This window comes from Odocoileus virginianus, chromosome 23 (assembly GCF_023699985.2).
Source record: "Odocoileus virginianus isolate 20LAN1187 ecotype Illinois chromosome 23, Ovbor_1.2, whole genome shotgun sequence".
NCBI lineage: Eukaryota > Metazoa > Chordata > Mammalia > Artiodactyla > Cervidae > Odocoileus > Odocoileus virginianus.
In genome coordinates, this window is record NC_069696.1 from 10,109,809 (window position 1) to 10,126,881 (window position 17,073).

Below are 17,073 nucleotides of genomic sequence, written 5' to 3' on the forward strand. Positions count from 1 at the left end.
CCTATTCCAGGCACCCCGCCTGGGGGAGGGGGTGTCCCCAAGCCACAGTGAGTGGGGTGGGGGCGGGGTTGCCGTGGGTCCACGTCCCCTACCTTCTTCCAGAGAAGCAGGGCCGTGGCCAGGATGCTCAGGACGGCCAGGATGCCGACGAAGCAGGAGAGCAGGAGCTTCTGGGGGCCCTGGGGGGGCTCCTGGTACCCTGTGTCTGGGTGAGGGCAGGAAAGCAGAGAGGTCAGCTGTCTGGAGAGGTACACCCCACCCCCAGCCCTCCTTACAACTCTCCCCGACTAGGACCCCCTGGACCCCACCTCTGCTGAGCCCCTCCGCCACCCCACACTCGCCTTGGCCGAGCCCCCTCCTGTGTTTGCTGCCTAGATTCTTGGCAAGGGCAAGGACGACACCCTTTGCTCCTTAGGTGCCCCTGCCTCAGGGCACTGGCTCCACTGAGAGGCACTTCTGGGGCCTGGGTGAGTCACGTCGCCTCCTGGGGCCTCCTCCTTTCCACCCATGATGGAGTGATCACATGGGCAGGAGCGGTGAGGCAAGCAGGGTGTGGGGGAGTCTGTTCCAGGCCTGGCAGGTGCTGCCCTGCACCAGGGGTAGGCGAGGGCACAGTCCAGCCGTTTCCCTTGAGCCACCCGTCCTTTTGTCCACCCCTTTCTCCCTCCATCCCTCCTTCCATGTGGTGGGCCAAAGAAAGACAGAACGCCAACCACATGGCAGGCACGTGTGTGCCGGGCTCACCCAGAGCATCCTGACACCAGGCACTAGCGCTTGCATTCAGGATCCCTCTCGTCCCAAGAAAAGCCTCTGATAGGTGGGGTGTTGCCATGAAGAGCAAGTCCAAGGTCACATCCTGGCAAGCCGCAGAACTGGGGGGCCCAAGGCCAGGTCCGTGGCCGCCTGAAACCCTGGCACAACCAGTGGGAGTGGCAGAGCTGGATCAGAGGGTCATGACTTCGGTGATGGGCTCTTCTTATTAACTTCTGGGAGTCATTACTCACTCCTCTGAGAATGTGATGAAAACTAGGAATCTAACCCCAGAAAGGGGTCCACGAGCTGCGTGCTCGCTCACAGGTCTCCACAAACACACACAGGCCCCCAGGCTCCGTTCCGCACTCACACGACCCATGGTGTGAAAGGGACCCCGAGGACAACGGCCTGCCAGAGGTGGCCAGAGTCGACCCATATCCCAGACTCTGCCCTTTCCCAAGAAGGCGGGCATCTCGGCACACGTGTGTGATCAGGGGCTTCCGGAGGCGGCTCGGTTCTTCTGTGCCACAGCTGAGTGGTGAGGCAAACATCCCCCACTTTTGTTCCTATGCCCCCAAAGTCTGCCGGACCTTGTGCCCGGGTTAGAGCCACGGAGGAAGCTTACCTCTGACCAGGATGAAGGTGCCCTTGCCCATCATCTTGAAGTCCGGCCAGAGCACGGAGCAGTAGTAGGTACCGGTGGCAGACGCGTTAGGCGGCTTGAGGGTGATGGGACAGACAGTGGTGTGGGTCTGGTTCTCACTGCCCGTACCAGGTTGGCAGCTGATCTTCTCCTCGGAGCTAGTCCGGCCCTGGAGGTCCACGTGGAAGTATCTGACTGTGAAGTTCTTGAACTCGGGGGTGTAGGGGTAGGTGATGCTGCAGTGGAAGGAGACGGCCTTGTTGGCCAGAGAGACCAGAATGGGGAGGCCGGTGTGGGTGACGGACCGCTCTTCTGCCGGGGAAGGAAAGGGACAGAGTGGCAGCTTCAGTCCCCCTGTGTCCCCATGAGGACCGGGGCTCATGCTCGCCACATGCTCCATGGGTGCGGGTGGCATGCTGAGCGCTTTTCACATACAACTCTACACTTCCCAACACGCCCAAGGCCGAGTGCATAAGGGCTCCGTTTTGCAGGAGGAGTCTGGGCTCAGGGGGTCCAAATGCTAACTCTCAGTTTCTCAGGAGGTGTGGAGGGCAGCTGCAACCCTGCCTGGGGGCTGGAAGACACCAGACCCCATGCTCCCAATGACCCTCCTTCCCAAAGGTCAAGAAGCACGTTGGGTAAAAAGCACAGGCCTGAGATGACCCAAAGCTGGAGAAGGAGGAGAAGCAAAGAGGAAGGAGGCAAGAAACCAAATGAAGAAACGCTTCCTGGCAGGAAGAAGCCCTTCTGGGCCTAGGCACGTTCTCCCCAGCCTGGAGGGACTGTAGCCCACCAGGCTCCTCTGTCCATGGGATTTTCGAGGCAAGAGGACTGGAGTGGGTTGCCATTTCCTTCTCCAGGGCCTTTCATCAGAGGCACCTAGGAAAACAGTCTGAAAGCTCCCCCAAGGCAGGAGTCTGCCTGGCTGGGTGTCCCACCCTCCTGCAGGCCCTGAGGTGCCCGTCAGATCCTGGGCTGGGTCAGCAGCGGCCACCTCCCCGCCCCAGGACTTCAGCTGCCCAAGCCCCCCAGCTTCAGTGCGCTGTCCCCCCCGCCCGCCCTGCACCTTCCTCCGCCCGCAGCCAACCAGCAGACAGTGCTAAATGGAGGTTGGCAGCGAGCCACCGAGAACATGCTGGCCAGGTTGTTAATCGGGAGAAGATCATTCGTTGGAGCCACTCGTTGGAGCGAGCAGCAGGATTTATTTGGTTGCGGAAGTGAGGCGTGGGCCCCCCTGCCTGCCTGTAGGGGGTGTGAGGCTGGCAAGAAGCCAGGCCGGTTTCTTCTCCAGTCTCCAGCTCAGCCCTGGGCCGGGTCCCCAGGGGAGTGAAGTCAGGCTCCCTGGGGGATCCCAGGACAGGGAAGATGGCCCTCCACACCCGATAATTCCTCTAAGCTTGGGCCACACTGGTATTTGGAGCTTCAGGGAAGAAGCTAGACACCCTCTCCCCTGACTCAGGCTAGTCCCAGGGGATCACGGGCATGTATGGATGTCACAGTGGGTGGGCTTTGTCACACGTGATGCTCATGCATGGAGACCCCACTGAGCCGACCCCAGGGGCTCCCCCTCGGGAGAGGGGGAGGGGAGAGGACTTTACATTGCACTTTATCTCTGGGCTGGTGGTGGTGACTGTTTAACTATAATAATACTTTAGTTTTGTCATAAAACAAGGAGCCTTGAGTTAGGGCTGAGGTTTAAGGCACAGCAGGGACAGGGTGTGGCTACAGCAGCTGCAGGAAGGGGTGGTCAGCGATCCCCCAGGGTCCCAGCTGGGCTGGGAAGGACGGGGGGAGACGAAGAGTGCTCACCACCACCCCCCAGCAAGCCCACCCTATGTCCTTTCTGCATACACAGGCCACCACCCTGCAGCCCCCTCTGCCCAGACCAGCCCCCCTCCCCCGGCCAACGCCTCCCTAGTCCCCTGAGGCCAGCTCAGGAACCACTTGCAACCTTTACACATCTCCTCCCGTCTGGTTCTCGCAATGAAGCTTCGAGGCAGTCCGGCAAGCACAGTGACAGCCTGGTGTTTCCTCATGGGGGTTGGGAGGTTGGAACCCAACCAAAAGTGAAGTGAAAGTGATAATCGCTCAGTCCTGTCCGACTCTTTGTTACCCCGTGGACTGTAGCCCACCAGGCTCCTCTGTCCATGGGATTGTCCAGGCAAGAATACTGGAGTGGATAGCCATTCCTTTCTCCAGGGGATCTCCCCAACTCAGGGATCAAACTCAAGTCTCTCCCATTGCAGGCAGATTCTTTACCATCTGAACCACCAGGGAAGCCCGGAACCCAACCAAAACCACCAGGAAAGTGGCCTCACTGAGGCTTCGCCCCCTCCCCCAGCACCTCCTCCTCTCCCGTATCCAAGAGGCCATGCCATGCCGGGGAGGCTGGCCATGCGGTCATCATGTCGGGGCCACCTTCCTGTTTGTCCCAGCAGGAAGACATCCATCCAAGTGCCGTAAAAAATGATCCCCATTTGAGGAATGCTTCTAGAAAATGCTAGTGCAATTAAGTCCATCTTTACAATTCTGGGGAAATCTATAAAAATAGATGACCACTGTTCTGTATTCTTCTGGGATTCGTTATTTTAAGGTCAGAGGGATGGGATTGTGGAAGGGGATGGCTTTGGCTCAGGTCTGCCACAGAAAGAACCCCAGATCTGGGGTGGATCTGTCTCCAAAAATGTGGAGGGATGAGGCCGTCTCTGTGGACCAGTGAGGGTGGCCAGTCAGGAGACGGCGGGCCAAGAACAGAGAGGAGGAAGGCCTGCTGTTGGAGGAAGGCAACTGGGTTCTGACCCGATGATGGAGCTAACTGCCTCCAGCGTCCCTTCTTTTTACTGGGGTGTCAGTAGCCCAGAGCCTGGACCATAGCAGCCCAGCTCCCCCCACTTCTCCTGGACCAGTGCCTCCAAGCAGCCCCTCTGGGGTCCAGGCTGCTCCAACTGGTGGCCACCTGAAGCATTCCACAGTTCAGGCTCAGAGCCACAGTCAGGTTCAGAGTGATTTCCGAGTCCACAATGGCTTTTCAGCTACCATCTGTTCACACCTCCAACAAACATTTAAGAGTACCTAAGGAAAAGGCAATCCACTCCAGTACTCTTGCCTGGAAAATCCCATGGACAGAGGAGCCTGGCAGGCTACAGTCCATGGGGGTCACAAAGAGTCAGACATGACTGAGCGACTTCACTTTCTTTCTTCCTTTCACTTAGGGACTTCCCTGGTGGTCCAGTGGCTAAGACTGTGCTTCCCATGCAGGGGGCCCTGGGTTCGATCCCTGGTCAGGAAACTAGAGCCCATGTGCCGCATCTAGGAGTTCGAATGCCGCAACTAAAGACCCTGCAAGTATCATGAATCTCGAAGAGCCTATATGTCACAACTGAGACTCAGAACACCCAAATAAATGAATTTATATTAAAAAATAAAAAGATCACCTTAAGGCCCAGAGGAGCTCTCTGCCCTTGAAACGTTCCTAGTCTAACAGGGCAGCAGAGGGAGCCAGGGGAGGGCACCATTAATTGAGACTGGGGAGGACAGGAAGGGGTAGTGGTATCCTAGAGTGTGGGAGCAGGAACACACACATCCAGTGAGGCCAGAGTGGGCCCGGGGACAGAGGGAAAAGAAAGCAAGCAAAAATGTCCCCTGGCTGGGTGTGACCCTGGCCCTATGTCAACTAAACATCGTGGCATTCCTATGAGGCAACTACGGCAACCCCATGTTGCAGATGAAAAGAAAACAGAGGGTCTTAGAGGCCCAAAGCCCCAGAGTTCCTAAGCAGTGGCATTGGGATTTGAACCCAGGTTTGTCTGACCGTGCCAAGGAAGAAAAGCCAGCTGCCAGGTTAGGAAGTGAGGTCAGACCCAGCCAAGTGTGATGGTGCTGGGCTGTGAGTACTCCGGGTGGCGCCAAGCACAGTGACATCAGATGATAGAAAGGGGGCTGCTGGCAGGAGGCCTACGTTCTCACAGTTGGAGGCTAACAAGGGGCTGCAAGGCTGCAAGGTTACATGGAAACCACGGGCCAGAGAGCACGGGTGAAGCGGGGCTTGGACAGAGCTGCCAGGGCACCCCAGCCTGCCCTGCGGGGGCCTGCTTCTCACCCTAGATGCAGTGTGTGTGTGTGGGGGGGGGGTTCCTGGGGACCCTCACTGAGCTTGAGGTGTGACGCTGAGTGCCGCGGGGATGGCATACTGGCTGGTGTCTGTTCTGTCTCAAGCCTGGTGTCAGCTGCTACTTCCCGCTTTGCCTTTAATTCAGCAAAGGGAGTGTGTCTCCCAGCAGACGAAGTGGGCTGGGGCCATGTGAGCCAGCCTGGGGGTTCCCTTAGATTCACGGGCTGCCAAGAGGGGCAAAGGGCCCCAAGAGGAAGACAGGGGTGGGCCTTGGATTCCTGAGGCAGTGGCAGGAGGGAGAGCTGCAAGAGCCCAACTGGGGGCCAACAAGGTGTCCATTCCACACCCCTGCAAGTGCCGAGACAGGGCCCCATGTCCTCAGCACCTGATGGGCAGGGCTTCTCTGCTTCTTCCAGCTCCTCCAGGCTCCTGCCTCCAGCTGGTGGACCCTGTAGCGGGGGTGGGGGAGGTTGGCGAGGGCGTTTGAGGGGAGAGAGAGAGCCAAGAGGGCCCTGACCCCTTACTCTCACCCCAGATGGCGCCAGGGATGAGTTCAGTGGGAACTGGCTCTGAATCTTGGCTGGGACTCGAAGAACTAGGACTCGTTTGCGGCTGTAAATGACCGCAGCGCTCCAATTCGCTCAGAATGGCTGGCGCAGCTCCAGGAGCATCTCCGCAAGAGGTCTGGGCTGCAGGAGCATCCCAGAGTAGATTTGGGGTTATTCTGTGCACCCCCAGTGCAGCCTAGACTGGGACAGGCACCGGGAGAGAAGTGCTTCCAGGAGTCTGGCATTGTTTTCTGCAGGGGGGACAGGCTGGTGGCAGAAGGGAGGAGGAGCTGGAGGCGACTGCTCTTTCCGGCGCAGATCTAAAAGACGCAGGGAGAATCTGAAGGTCGGTTCCAGGGGGAGTTTTTCTGACGGGAGAATTGTGAGCCTGTGTCAGTGTGGGTGGTGCAGGGCCGGAGGAGGGGCACCCCTGCTGGGTGAGGTCCATGGCAAGTGGGAGCCGGCTGGGAGCAGGGTCAGCCAGGGAAGGACTGGGAGACAGTTGCAGTGGGGTGTCTGGCAGGGCCCTGATCCTCAGGAGCACCACCCCAGCTCAGCCCTGCTGGAGAGCTTGGCTGCTTATGACAAATCCCCGAGTCCTCCTCTCCCCACCCCCACACAACTGCAAGGACAGAAGCTTGCACTGGGCAGCCCAAGCTACCCCCACGAAATCCACCCACTCCTGCTTTGCGGGAGATGGTGTCTTCAGGGATGGTACCTCCACCATCAGATTCCCCTGGTGGCTCAGCAGTAAAGAACCCACCTGCCCATGCAGGAGACGTGGGTTCGATCCCTGGATCGGGAAGATCCCCTGGAGAAGGGAATAGCAACCCGCTCCAGTATTCTTGCCTGGGAAATCCCATGGGAAAAAAGAGCCCATGGGGTCACAAAGAGTCAGACAGGACTTAGTGGCTAAACAACAACCACCTCCTCCTCCCTCACTTATCGGCAGCTCCAAGGACTGCTAGAAAGCCAGGGGCCTGACCAGAAATGAGGGGGCAGGAGGTGTTTGGGAAAAGACCAGTTTCTGGAGGCAGCCAGCCTCGGTTCAGATCCTGGCTCTGCCATTAGAAGCTGTGCAAGCTTGGGACTTCCCCTGGTGGTCCAGTGGCTAAGATTCCATGCTCCCCTTGCAAGGGGACCGAGTTTGATCCCTGGTCAGGGAACTAGAACCTGCACATTGTAACTAAAAGATTCCACACGCTGCAACAAAGATCAAAGATCTCGTGTGCCGCAACTAAGACCCAGCGCAGCCAAATAAAAATAAATCTTTTTTTAAAAAGCTGTGCAGACTTAGGCAAGTGCCTTTACCTCTCTGAACCTCAGTGTCTTCCCTGCAACAAGAAGAGAACAGCAAGGCCGACCTCACAGGGCTGTCATGCAATAAAATGGGTCCAAGAACACAGCACGCCTGACACAGAGCTGGGCTGTCTCTCCCCAGTGACAGGAGGAGGGAAGCCAGACCAGTCCTAAGTCCTTGCTGGGAACCTGGAAGGGCAAATGCCAGCCTGACTCTTCTGCCCATGTAAGTGACAGGCCCTCGGCAAAGGGCACTGCAGCACGGGGTAGTCTCCGGGCATGACGGGACCCCCCGAGGGCCCCGTGCCTCCCGCCCAAGCCTCTCTGACGCCTTGGGCCCTATGCTGGGCTGGACATGGGGGTAGGCGACCCCCTGGGGCGTGGATCCTGGGCTTGGCCCTTGAGGCTGCCCCATGGGCTGAGCAGTGTGTGACCAAGAGCCCTCCCCGCCAGAAGCCTCCTGCTGCCCTTCCCCCATCCTACCCACGTGTCTGCTGCCCTGGTTGGGAAAGAATTTATCTACCACCCGCTGGCAACTGATTCCTTCCTTTTCCGGTTCTTCTTTTGAATCTGTGGGTGCTTGAACTGTGAGTTTGAGAGCTGGTTGGCAGTCGGCGCCTCACTCCCACCCCTGGCCCAGGGACTCCAAGCTGAGTCCTCTGGCGGCTGGTGGGGGCGGGGGGACGGGTCTGCAATCAAGGAACTTGACCGGGTGTGGGGGGGTGCCCACCCCACCAGACCTCCTGCTCCCAGCACAACATCCTCCTCTGACAGCTCCAGCATCCAGCCTCCTCTCCTCCCCTGCCCGGCCAGCCTGGCACTGCCCCCGAGAGAGCCACCTGCCATCCTGCTCCTGCTCTGCCTGGCCCTGCCTGAACGCCCCCCTCAACCAACCAGAGGAGACCCAGGAAGGAGTCTGAAATCAATTTACAGGGTCAAGACACATAATTAAAGAAAAGAAATAGAACAGAGAGCATCTCGTTTGTAGTGAGGTCGATGTTTACGACCTTCTGGATTGTTACATTCGTATAGCTGGGTTCAGACAGGGTCACACTATAACCATGTATCCCTTAACTTGGGGCCACTGTTAAGGAATTTTTTTTTTTAAGTTCCCTAGCCTGAAGGATCCAGCCAATCCTCCAGGCCCTGTGCAGCCCAACTCAGCTGCCCTCGGTTCTCACTCGCTCGCTCCCCGACACATGCCAAGCTTGCCAGGCTTTCGAGCCTTTGCTCACACTGTTCCCCCTGCCCAGCACGCCCTCCTGTGCCCTTCTCCACAGACTGTGCAGTCATCCCCGAGGTGTGCAGGGCTCGCTCAGTCCCTCCCCGAGCTGCTCCTGTGTGCACACGTTCTGTTTATACTGCGCAGACCCTCAGGCTTCGCAGTCAAGCCTGTGATAAGAACTAACCTCTGCTGGGCGTGTTTCCTTTCACAGGGGAGAAAACTGAGGCTCAGAGACTGGAGAGGTTTGTCCAATCAGCACAGTTACTTAATAGTAGTGGAAAGGGTTAGTTGCTCAGTCGTGTCTGACTCTTTGCAAACCCCATGGACTGTAGCCCTCCAGGCTCCTCTGTCCATGGGATTCTCCAGGCAGAGAACTGGAGTGGATTGCCATTTCCTTCTCCAGTGGATCTTCCCAACCCGGGGTTGGAACCTGGGTCTCCTGCATGGCAGGCAGATTCTTTACCATCTGAGCCAACCGGGGAGCCTGGTGGTGGAGATGGGATTTTAAGCTGAGTCTCTTTGAGCCAATAACCCCACCCTCTTTATTTTTGTCTTTCTCTGTAACTGGTCGCACTGCAACATGTGAGATCTTAGTTCTCCAACCAAGGATGGAACCTGTCCCCCCACAGCAGTGAAAGCGCAGAGTCTCAGCCACTGGACTGCCAGGGAAGTCCCTAGCCCCCCAACTCTCTTATTTTAATTAAATGAATCTATTTACTCATTTTTGGCTGTGCTGGGTCTTCGTGTGCTCGGGCTTTTCCCTAGTTGCAGTGAGTAGGGGTACTCTCCGTCGCGGCCTGCAGGCTTCTCACGGCAGTGGCTTCTCTTGTCGCAGAGCGCAGGCTCTGGGGCACCTGGGCTCAGTACCTGCGGCTCCTGGGCTCTAGAGCACAGGCTCCATCGTTGTGGTGCTCGGGCTGCTGCTCCGCGGCGTGTGGGACCTGCCCGGACCAGAGATCAGACCCATGTCTCCTGCACTGGCTCTGCTTAGTCGCTCAGCCATGTCAGACTCTTTGCGACCCCATGGTCTGTAGCCCACCAGGCTCCTCTGTCCATGAGGTTCTCCAGGCAAGACTACTGGAGTGGGTTGGCATGCCCTCCTCCGGGAGGGTTCTTTACCACTGAGCCCCCAGCAAAGCCCTAACCGGTTAACCACAATTCTAGGCAACCATTCTAAAATCTCAAAGTAAGCAAAAGAGAAAACACTTTTCACATGAAAGAACTGCCCTCTTTTAAAGGGAAACAAAAATTCAGAGGCCCTTCCCCTAAATTTGGGTCATCTAACAGGCAGATGGGACTTCCCTATAGCTCAGACGGTAAAGATCTGCCTGCAATGCAGGAGACCCAGGTTCGATCCCTGGGTCAGGAAGATTCCCTTGGAGAAGGAAATGGAAACCGGTGGGCCCCATTAGTCCTGCATAGCTGGTCCTGTGGCAAGGCCAGCCAGAGCCCGCCCACCCCACCCATGGCAGTAGCGACACCCCTCACTCCCCAGCACTGCCCCTGATCCAGCCACCCTGGCCCACTCTCTGTTCCTCTCTCCCACCAACCCTGAGCCAGGCCCTGGCCCCAGCTTCCCCCTCTGCCCGGAACACCATCCTTTCTAGGGCACCGAGCCAAGGCTCTGAGAGCCCAGAGGTGGTGATCAAAGGTATCCATTCAAACTTAGGTTGATTTTAAATGAAAACACTTTGATTTTCCGGCTACAGAAGAAAGCCGTTCCCACGGTCTTTCTTTTAGGCAGGAGTTCTGCCCTCCAATTTAGTTCTGGCATCTCTCAGAGCCGGGCCCGTTTTTCCAGGCCCTTCTGAAGGGCTGCAGGTGTGGGGCTGCTGGTTTTATCACGGGGCTCTGGCCATTCGCCCGAGCACGAATCCCAGGACGCCACCGAAAAACGGCCGAGTCCTTCAGGGCACGCGCATCAAACACCGAGGTGCGTGGACCCAGCGGCTGATTAGGGAGAAGCGCGGAGGGGGCTCTGGAAGGCAGTCTTTGAACAGAGCGTGTGTATCCTGGAGCTTTTTAGCGCTCATGCCCCCGGAACACTGCCATCAGACTGGCTGTCACATCTTTCAACACCTCCGAGTGACAAAGATGCTCACGGATGTGGCTTGCCTGGGGGTGGGGGGAGGGCGTTTCCGCCTCCGCCACATCCTGTTCTCAGGCCTCCAGACTCTGGCCCCTGGGTGCACAGCGGCCACGTGGGGACACAAGCAAGGGCAGACCGTCGAGTGTTTAGTCCAGAAATGTCTAAGCTTCACTGGTGTTAATTGGTATTTTTACAGCAGTCACTTCCCTTCTGGCTTGTTTTGAAAGGCAAGCTGCTCATACTTGGGGGCTCATTTGAGAGTGTGGCCTGGGGGAACGTGGGACTGTTTCTCCCTTTACAACCTGTTTTACCTTCAGAGAAGGCTGTCAGGACGGGGTGAAGGTGCGGGAGAGCCCACAGGTGGAGTAGGTGCTGCTCCCTGTCTCTGAAAGGAGAGAAACGGAGTGAGGGGAGAGACCCCACCAGGACGCCCCCGTCAACAAGGCGTCTGCAGCCCCTCAAAGTCTCACTGCCGCTGGGAAGGGGGCTGCCCGACAAAACTGAAAGTGGTGAGATAAAGGGAAGTCTCAGGGGTGACAGAAGCCTAGTGGACCGGAGCCAGCCCGGCCAGAGCGGGCAGCGGGCAGGAGCTTCCTGGAGAGGCAACCCAGGGAGCCGGCACTTTGTCTTTTAAATTAGAACTCTTCAGGACACCCCCTTCCATTATAAAAGCGTGTAACACGCTCCCTGTGTACATTCTAGAAGCCACAGTGAGGGATCAAGGAGGCCTTGGAACTTGTGTGCAGTCCTCCCCCGACAGGTATCACAGCTGTGAGCGTTTTGATCTTTCTTTCCCACCTCTTTACTGAGCTGAACTTTGAAGGAAGAGTAGGAGCCAGGTTTAAAGGGGAGAGTCCAAGCGAGGGGGTTTAAGCACAAGGAAGCTCTCTGGTGAAGCTTCTACAAGCCTTGCGCCAGGACAGGGAGTTTGGGGGCTCCAGAGCCCTGGTGGAGTTGAAAGAAAGGGTTCGGGTGGGGACCAGGGGGAGACGGGGTTGAATGTTGACCTAGAAACCTGGGGAACCTCTGCGGGCTTCGAAATGGGGAAATGACATGATCACAGTTCCTGTTAGGGAGAGGACGAGAGAAATACTAGAGAGCTCTAAACAGCCTTCCTCAGCAGCTTGAAACCCTCGCATGGGTGGTTTCATTACGTGGGATTCAGTACCCGCCCCCAAACAGCTCCAGCCTCCTTTTAAAATATAAATGCTTCTGGAGGACAACACACTAACTCTTTCCTGGGGACGCCTTTGCCAGATCACCTTTACCCCGACTTCTTTTAAATCTTCACCTCCCCAAAGCTCCTACCCCCTCCGGGCACAAGATCACTCAGTGCGCTCCTTCCTCCCCTCCCTCCCTTTCTGCATCCGCCAGTCTGCCAGCCTGGCCGTCCCCTCCCGCCCCATCCCTACCCCATCCCCGCCCCTCCCCTCCCCTCCCACCCCATCCAGCCCCGCCCCCAGCGCCCCACCTATTGCACCCAGCCCCGCCCCCCGCCCACCCCATCCCCCATCTAACCCACCCCTCTCCGCCCCGCCCACCCCACTCCATCCCCGCCCCCACACCCCTCCCATCCCACCCCCTCACCCCACCCCTCCCAGTCCCCAACCCCTGATGCTTCCCACGCTGGAGGTCAGGCAAGACCCTGAGACTAAGCTGTGACTCCTCTCCAGCTTTGACCCTGACCCTGCAGACCCCTCCTCTCCAGCCTCACCCTGCCCTCTTCCTTACACAGCCCACCCCCAGAAGTTGAATACCTGTTCCTGGGCCGCCTCTATCCTCTACCTGCCGCAGGTGAGCTCAGTCCTGTCCCACACTTCTGAGCTCCTGCACATTCAGAACCAGCGGTGAACACTCTGGGGAGCAAGGCGGGGCTTGTCAGGGGCTGAAAGAGGGGACCCGAAGGGGCACCGGAGAGAGCACCAGGGTTTGACCTTGAACAACAGGTTGGAGTCAGGAGGTGGGCAAGTGCGAGGACACCTTTCAGGCCAAGGGACCAGCAGGAGCAAAAGCTCCGGGGCAGGCAGTCAGTGTGGCTCGGAAGTGGGGTGTGGGCAGGGGTGGGAGGAAAGGGCAGCCCAGGGCAGGGGCAGGGGGCAGGGCAGAGAGAGGTGCTCTGCAGGGCAGCCAGGCTGAGCTGTGCTCCAAAGGACCAGGAGCCGTCTCCTGGGCCCCCAGCTCCTTAGGACAGGTCTGAGAAGGGGAGGTTCTGATGTAGAGAGTGTGCCTGTTTTAAATCTCTGGGAGAAGGTGAGGGACAGGGAGGCCTGGCTTGCTGCAGTCCACGGGGTCGCAAAGAGTCAGACACGGCTGAGCGACTGAACAGCAACAAATGTTTTAAATCTGGTGTGTGTGGCCAGGTATGAACTTGCCTTCAGACACGTGTCCTTGGACCCTATGACCAACGCTGGAGTGAGTGCCTCCCCTGACTGTCCGAGGACGGGCTGCCCGATGGGAGGGCACACCTGCCCTGGGGCTTGTACTGCACCCACTTGGTGCCTTCCTCCTGCCCACCGCCCCACAACCTCCCCATCAGCAGCAAGCAGGGACGAGCCCAGAGCCTCCAAGGGGCCCCCCACCCTGGCTCTGCTGTGTTTCCTCGGAAGCCCACAGGGCCTGGGGTAGGGGTGGGGGGGTGTGGGAACAGGTACCTGCCAGATCCCCCACCTTCTCCAGACAGCCTGTCCCCAAGGTTGAGGCCCACAGACCTTCCCTGAAGGGTCCCAGGTGCCCGCCCTGGGGTCATCGGTGTCCTGGACATGCCTTCCTATTGCCACGGGCAAGATGCCTGCGAAGGGAGGGAAGCTGGGGCTCAGAGCGGGCAGGGAAGCTGGAGGGGATCAGATCCTGTCTCCAGGCTCTCGGGCACCCCCTCCCTCGGTCACAAGTCAGGAGGGTTTTCTCACTCCTCTCCTGGTGGCATGACATCTCCACCCTGCTCAGCGCTCCGCTGGGGGGTTGTCTGGCTGGGAGCTGAATTCTGCCTGTTACTGTGACTATTTCCTGAGCATCCTCTGGGCCCCAGGCTCCGCGCTGGGAGCCAAGGATTCGAAGCCAAGTAAGTCCACGTGTGTCCTGTCCTCTCGAAGCTCGCAGTTCACACAGGGAGGAGGAAAGTGCAGAGAGAAGCAGGCTTAACGGGAACATACCCGCTGGAGGCATGGAACACACGTGTGCCTGGAGACCACACGTGAGCACTCTGAGATGGGAACACCTGGAACGTCAATCATAACTAAATAGATGGCAGTATGTTCATTCAGTGGGACGCTCCACAGCAGGGGTTGACAAACGTGTTCTGTAAAGGGCCAGGGAGTAAATATTTTCCGCTTTGTGAGCCATATGGTCTCTATCTCAGCTACTCTGCTCTGCTGTTGTGGGGGCAAAAGCAGCCATAAATGAGCCATGAATGGATAGGCATGGCTGTGTTCCAATAAAACTTTATTTATGGACACGGAAATGGGAACACAGTCATCACTCACTCTCCACGGAGGACGGGTTCCCGCTCCCATTACAGACACCGAAATCCGCAGATGCTCAAGAGACAGGGTGTCGTGAGAGTGATGGGGATACAGGGGCTTTGCTGCTGTTGTTCAGTTGCTCAGTCATGTCTGACCCTTTTGCGACCCCATGGACTGTAAGCCACCAGGCTCCTCTGTCCATGGGGTTTTCCAGGCGAGAATACTGGAGTGAGTTGCCATTTCCTTCTCCAAGAGATCTCCCTGACCTGGGATTGAACCCGAATCTCCTGCACTGGCGGGTTGGTTCTTTACCACTGAGCCACCAGGGAAGCCTGTACTGGGGCTTTGGGACACTGGGATATTCTCTCTCTTGAGCTGGATGGTGGACACATGGGACTGTATTTATTTAATACGTATTGTACTTTTCTGTGTCTGTATTATATTTTATGGGGCTTCCCTGGTGACTCAGTGGTAAAGGATCTGCCTGCATGTAATACAGGAGACTCGAGTTTGATGCCTGGGTCGGGAAGATCCTGTGGAGTGGGAAATGGCAACCCACTCCAGTATTCTTGCGTGGGAAATCCCATGGACAGAGGAGCCTGGCAGGCTATAGTCCATGGGGTCACAAAGAGTAGGACAGAACTTAGCGACTAAATGACAACTACAAAAATTATATTTCATAATATAATGACATGGGATTTGTAAAATGGTACAAGATTCCCATATACAGCTGACCCTTGAACAACGTGGTTAGAGGCACTGAACCGTGCACAGTTGAAAATCCAAGTGTAACTTTACAGGCGGCTCTCCGTATCCAAGGTTCCACATCCTCAGAGTCAACCAACAGTGTAGCTGTTGTATTTACTACTATAGTATTTACTACTGAAAAACACCTGTGTATAAATGTGTATAACCTGAGCAGTTCAAATGTATGCTGTCCAAAGGTTAGCTGCACTTTAAATCATCTGTAGATCACTTATAGTATCTAATACAGGAATTTCCCCGGTGGTCCAGTGGCCAAGACTCTGTGCTCCCAATGCAGGGGGCCCAGGTTTGATTCCCAGTTCAGGGGACTAGATCTCACTCATGCAATTAAGAGTTGTACATGTCACATGCTACAACTAAGACTCAGCGCAGCCAAAATAAAAAGAAAAAAGACAATACAATGTAAGTACTATGTGAGTAGTTGTAAATACAATGTAGAAGCTATAAATAGTTGCCATGAGAACTGTAAATTCAAGTTTTGCTTTTTGGAACTTTCTGGAAAATTTTTTCCGCCCGAATATTTTCGATCTGGTTTTGGTTAAATCCGCAGATGCAGAACCGGCAGATACAGAGGGCTTAGTATAAAATTATACTTTCTTGTATAATTTCATATTCACACTGTGAAATATGTATTCTTCTCTTGATGTTTTTCTGACCATTAGAAAAATACATTCATAACTCCATACAAAAAGGCAGTGGGTTGGATTTAACCCCCACTGGTCAGGGTTTGGGACCCCTGCTCTTTACCAACCAAAATAAACAAACTTCAGCCACATTGTCAACCAGATGCAGCTTAAAAAACATAATGTTGGGACTGGCCTGGTGGTCCAGTGGTTAAGAATCTGCTTGCCACTGCAGAGGGCACAGGTTCAACCCCTGGTCCAGGGTGATCCCACGTATGGAGAGGCAACTAAGTCCGTGTGCCACAACTACTGAGCCCCCGCACTCTACAGCCTGTTTTCTGCAACAGGAGAAGCCACGGCAGGGAGGAGCCTGTGCACCACAGCTGGGCCTGTGCCACGTGCCCCAGCTAGAGAAAGCCTGCCCACAGCAGCAAAGACCCAGTGCAGCCAAAAGTGGGTAAATAAATACATTTTAGAAAGATGTTGAGTGAAAGAAGTAGGTCGCAAAGAACACCCACAACATCGTTCGGACTATACAAAGTTCAAAAACAAAGCCAGGCTAATCTATATTGTTTAGGGACACAAACCAAAGGATAAAAGTACAAAAAAAAAAAAAAAAATGCCAGGAAGCAATTGCCCTAAATTCAGGATGGTGTTACCTCTGAGAGGGGGAGAGGGGGTGTCTTGGGAGGTGTCCAGGGGCTTTGGGGCACTAAAATGTTTTCTTTCTTGACCTGGGTGGTAGACACGCCAGACTTTGCTTTATAATATTTATGGTTCTCTTCTGCGTATGTATTCTATTTTGCAATTTTAAAAGAGGAAGCACTGACAATGCCCCATTGGAACGGCATCTGCACTCCTACCTGACAGGCGTTTATGATCCACCTGGACCCACATCCCAGTGGGAATCGTATCCCGCAGCTCCACTAAGAGACCCTCCTCCCCAGCGAGTCTGAACCTCTCGCCATTCCCTCCCCCGGGCTCTGCCTTCTGGCCTCCCAGCCTTTATTCGTGCTGTGCCTGCCACCCACCCACCTGCTCTGTCTCCTCCCCACCGCCCCCTCCAGCAACCCCCCCCCCGCCCCACCTCCAACAGGGAGGTCTTCTCCTCCGCCTGCCTCGGAAGCTCTTTATTGGGATTAGACAAAGATCAAAAGCAGAGGCCAGTCCTGACAGAGGCCCGGAGCTGCGGGGAGGGAGGCAGCAGGATCCCGAACATCTTTTCGACAACAAAGGAAGCGGTTACACCTGAGTCCAGAGCTAACGGGGGCGGGGAGGCGAGCCTGCATCAGGACTCTGGCCCTGGGGTCGTGCTTCTGCGGGTGAGTCTCACAGTTTCTGCCAGGCTGGGAGTAGTGGCTGATTCACGCCCAGTTCCCCCCAGTGCCTGGAACTGGTCCTCTTTAATGAATAGTTGAGAAATAAACACTGCCAGGGAGAAAATGGAGACTGATGTTTGTTGAGGACATCGAGGCTCAGAAAGGTTAAGTAACTTGCCTGAGGTCACACAGCAGTTAATAGAAGAAGGCAGGATTTGAACAAGCTCTGTCTGGCTTCAA

At 56.2% G+C, this 17,073-nt stretch overlaps 1 protein-coding gene and 1 long non-coding RNA gene across 2 annotated transcripts in view; one reads left to right on the forward strand and one right to left on the reverse strand.

Moving 5' to 3' along the window:
• The window catches only part of NFAM1 (NFAT activating protein with ITAM motif 1), a 36,401-nt gene that overhangs the window by 15,366 nt on the left and 3,962 nt on the right, over positions 1 to 17,073 (reverse strand). Inside the window, exons 3-5 of the mRNA XM_070454165.1 lie at positions 10,980 to 11,053; positions 1,379 to 1,708; positions 93 to 205 (exon numbers count right to left, since the gene is read on the reverse strand). Coding sequence (XP_070310266.1) covers positions 93 to 205; positions 1,379 to 1,708; positions 10,980 to 11,053 — 517 coding nt within the window. The remainder of the gene's footprint in view (positions 1 to 92; positions 206 to 1,378; positions 1,709 to 10,979; positions 11,054 to 17,073) is intronic.
• LOC110126967 (uncharacterized) lies at positions 11,373 to 14,186 on the forward strand. Its single transcript, XR_002310599.2, has 4 exons — positions 11,373 to 11,439; positions 12,404 to 12,462; positions 13,029 to 13,080; positions 13,758 to 14,186. It is a non-coding gene; the product is annotated as an uncharacterized lncRNA (long non-coding RNA).